Source organism: Lynx canadensis, chromosome A1 (assembly GCF_007474595.2).
Source record: "Lynx canadensis isolate LIC74 chromosome A1, mLynCan4.pri.v2, whole genome shotgun sequence".
In the NCBI taxonomy this organism is placed as follows: domain Eukaryota; kingdom Metazoa; phylum Chordata; class Mammalia; order Carnivora; family Felidae; genus Lynx; species Lynx canadensis.
Window position 1 is genome coordinate 116,846,560 of NC_044303.2, and position 2,825 is coordinate 116,849,384.

A 2,825-nucleotide genomic window follows, 5' to 3' on the forward strand; every position below is an offset into this window, starting at 1 on the left:
TGTAAGGTTACTGGTGCATATTTCGATTTTCCCAAAATCTAATTGTAATATATTTGTGACCACTGCTAAAGGACAGTATTGAATTACATACTCTTAAGTGAGAGTGTACAGTCTTTAAAAGACATAATTGAAAGTGATTGCATTGAATAAATTGCAAATGAATATATAGCCTATTTTGGAAATCAATGAAGAATCTACAATCTACAGCATTAGCCACATGATGTCGCTGTATACCACAAAGTCTTGTCAATGTTAATGTATAGATCACCAAAAACTAAGGGAGGAAGCTCCATTTTGTTACAGCCTGAGAGAAGACAAAAACAGGAGACATATTATTCAAGATATAAAGTAATGAAAGCATGATTTTGAAGTGAGAGCGGTACCAAAGGTGTAGTGGTTTTGCGATGCCGTTTCCTAGGCAAGGAGGCAAGGGAGCCCAGCGCCTGCTGCTCTTAGTTTTGCTCCTCGCAGCCTGGAAGACTGGGAGTGGTCAGGTCCACTACTCGGTCCCGGAGGAGGCCAAACACGGCACCTTTGTAGGACGCATCGCGCAAGACCTGGGGCTGGAGCTGGCAGAGCTGGTGCCACGCCTGTTCCGGGTGGTGTCCAAAGGCCGTGGGGACCTTCTGGAAGTAAATCTGCAGAATGGCATTTTGTTTGTGAATTCTCGCATCGACCGCGAGGAGCTTTGCGGGCTGAACCTGGAGTGCAGCATCCACCTGGAGGTAATTGTGGACAGGCCGCTGCAGGTTTTCCATGTGGAGGTGGAGGTGAAGGACATTAACGATAACCCACCGGTTTTCAGAGGGAGAGAACAAAGGTTATTTATTCCTGAGTCTAGACTGGTGGATTCACATTTCCCGATAGAGGGTGCTGCTGATGCGGACATTGGGACCAATGCTCTAATAACTTACACCCTCAGCCCCAGTGATTATTTCTCTTTGGATGTACAGGCAAGTGATGAACTGAGTAAGTCACTTTCACTTGAATTGAGGAAATCTTTGGATAGAGAAGAAACACCAGAACTTCGTTTATTATTGACGGCCACTGATGGGGGCAAACCAGAGCTGGAAGGTACAGTTCAGCTGCTTATCACAGTGCTGGACGTTAATGATAATGCCCCATTGTTTGCCCAGGCTGTGTATAGAATCCATTTATTAGAGACTACAGCAAATGGAACATTAGTGACTACATTAAACGCCTCTGATGCCGATGAAGGTGTAAATGGCGAAATTGTCTTTTCCTTCGTCAGTGATGTTCCCCTAAACATTCAAAAAAACTTCAAAATTGATTCCAGCTCAGGAGAAATTAGGCTAATTGGTAGACTGGATTATGAGGAAACAAAATCTTATGAAATTCATGTAAAAGCAGTTGATAAAGGAAGTCCTCCAATGTCAAATCACTGCAAGGTTTTAGTGAAAGTGCTAGATGTAAATGATAATGCTCCACAACTGGCAGTCACATCTCTGTCTTTGCCGGTCAGAGAGGACACTCCACTCAGCACCGTCATTGCTTTTGTTTCCGTGTCCGACCGCGACTCCGGAGTCAACGGGCAGGTGACCTGCTCTCTGACGCCTCACATCCCCTTCAAGCTGGTGTCCACCTTCAAGAATTACTATTCGCTGGTGCTGGACAGCGCCCTGGACCGCGAGAGCGTGTCGGACTATGCTCTAGTAGTGACAGCACGGGACGGGGGCTCGCCTTCGCTGTCGGCCACGGCCAGCGTGTCCGTGGAAGTGGCCGACGTGAACGACAACGCGCCGGCATTCGCGCAGGCCGAGTACACGGTGTTCGTGAAGGAGAACAACCCTCCCGGCTGCCACATCTTCACGGTGTCCGCGCGGGACGCGGACGCGCAGGAGAACGCGCTGGTGTCCTACTCGCTGGTGGAGCGGCGGGTGGGCGAGCGTGCGCTGTCGAGCTACGTGTCGGTGCACGCGGAGAGCGGCAAGGTGTACGCGCTGCAGCCGCTGGACCACGAGGAGCTGGAGCTGCTGCAGTTCCAAGTGAGCGCGCGCGACGCGGGCGTGCCCCCGCTGGGCAGCAACGTGACGCTGCAGGTGTTCGTGCTGGACGAGAACGACAACGCGCCCGCGCTGCTGCCGCTGCCTGGGGCGGGCGGCGCGGGCGGCGCCGTGAGCGAGCTGGTGTGGCGGTCGGTGGGCGCGGGCCACGTGGTGGCGAAGGTGCGCGCGGTGGACGCGGACTCGGGCTACAACGCGTGGCTGTCGTACGAGCTGCAGCCGGCGGCGGGTGGCGCGCGCAGCCCGTTCCGCGTGGCGCTGTACACGGGCGAGATCAGCACGACGCGCAGCCTGGACGAGGCGGACTCGCCGCGCCAGCGCCTGCTGGTGCTGGTGAGGGACCACGGCGAGCCGGCGCTGACGGCCACGGCCACCGTGCTGCTGTCGCTGGTGGAGAGCGGCCAGGCGCCCAAGGCCTCGTCGCGGGTGTTGGCGGGCGCCGCTGGCGCGGAGACGGCGCTGGTGGATGTCAACGTGTACCTGATCATCGCCATCTGCGCCGTGTCCAGCCTGCTGGTGCTCACGCTGCTGCTGTACGTGGCGCTGCGGTGCTCGGCGCCGCCCAGCGAGGGCGCGTGCGGGCCGGCGGGGAAGCCCACGCTGGTGTGTTCCAGCGCGGTGGGGAGCTGGTCGTACTCGCAGCAGAGGCGGCAGAGGGTGTGCTCTGGGGAGGGTCCGCCCAAGACCGACCTCATGGCTTTCAGCCCCAGCCTACCTCAAGTTCCAGGCTCCGCAGATGAAAGACAACAACCCTCAGAGTCAGAACACTTAGGAAAGGTGAGTCTTTTCCATCGATTCTAG

At 55.5% G+C, this 2,825-nt stretch overlaps 1 protein-coding gene across 1 annotated transcript; it reads left to right on the plus strand.

Moving 5' to 3' along the window:
• Window positions 1–296: 296 nt before the first annotated feature.
• On the plus strand, window positions 297–2,825 carry LOC115516882 (protocadherin alpha-1-like). Its single transcript, XM_030320066.1, has one exon. It carries the CDS (start codon window positions 405–407, stop codon window positions 2,823–2,825), a length of 2,421 nt encoding a protein of 806 aa, XP_030175926.1. The 5' UTR covers window positions 297–404.

Coding starts and splice junctions, on each gene's coding strand:
- LOC115516882 (XM_030320066.1), top strand. CDS start 405: ATGCCGTTTCCTAGGCAAGGAGGCAAGGGAGCCCAGCGCCTGCTGCTC.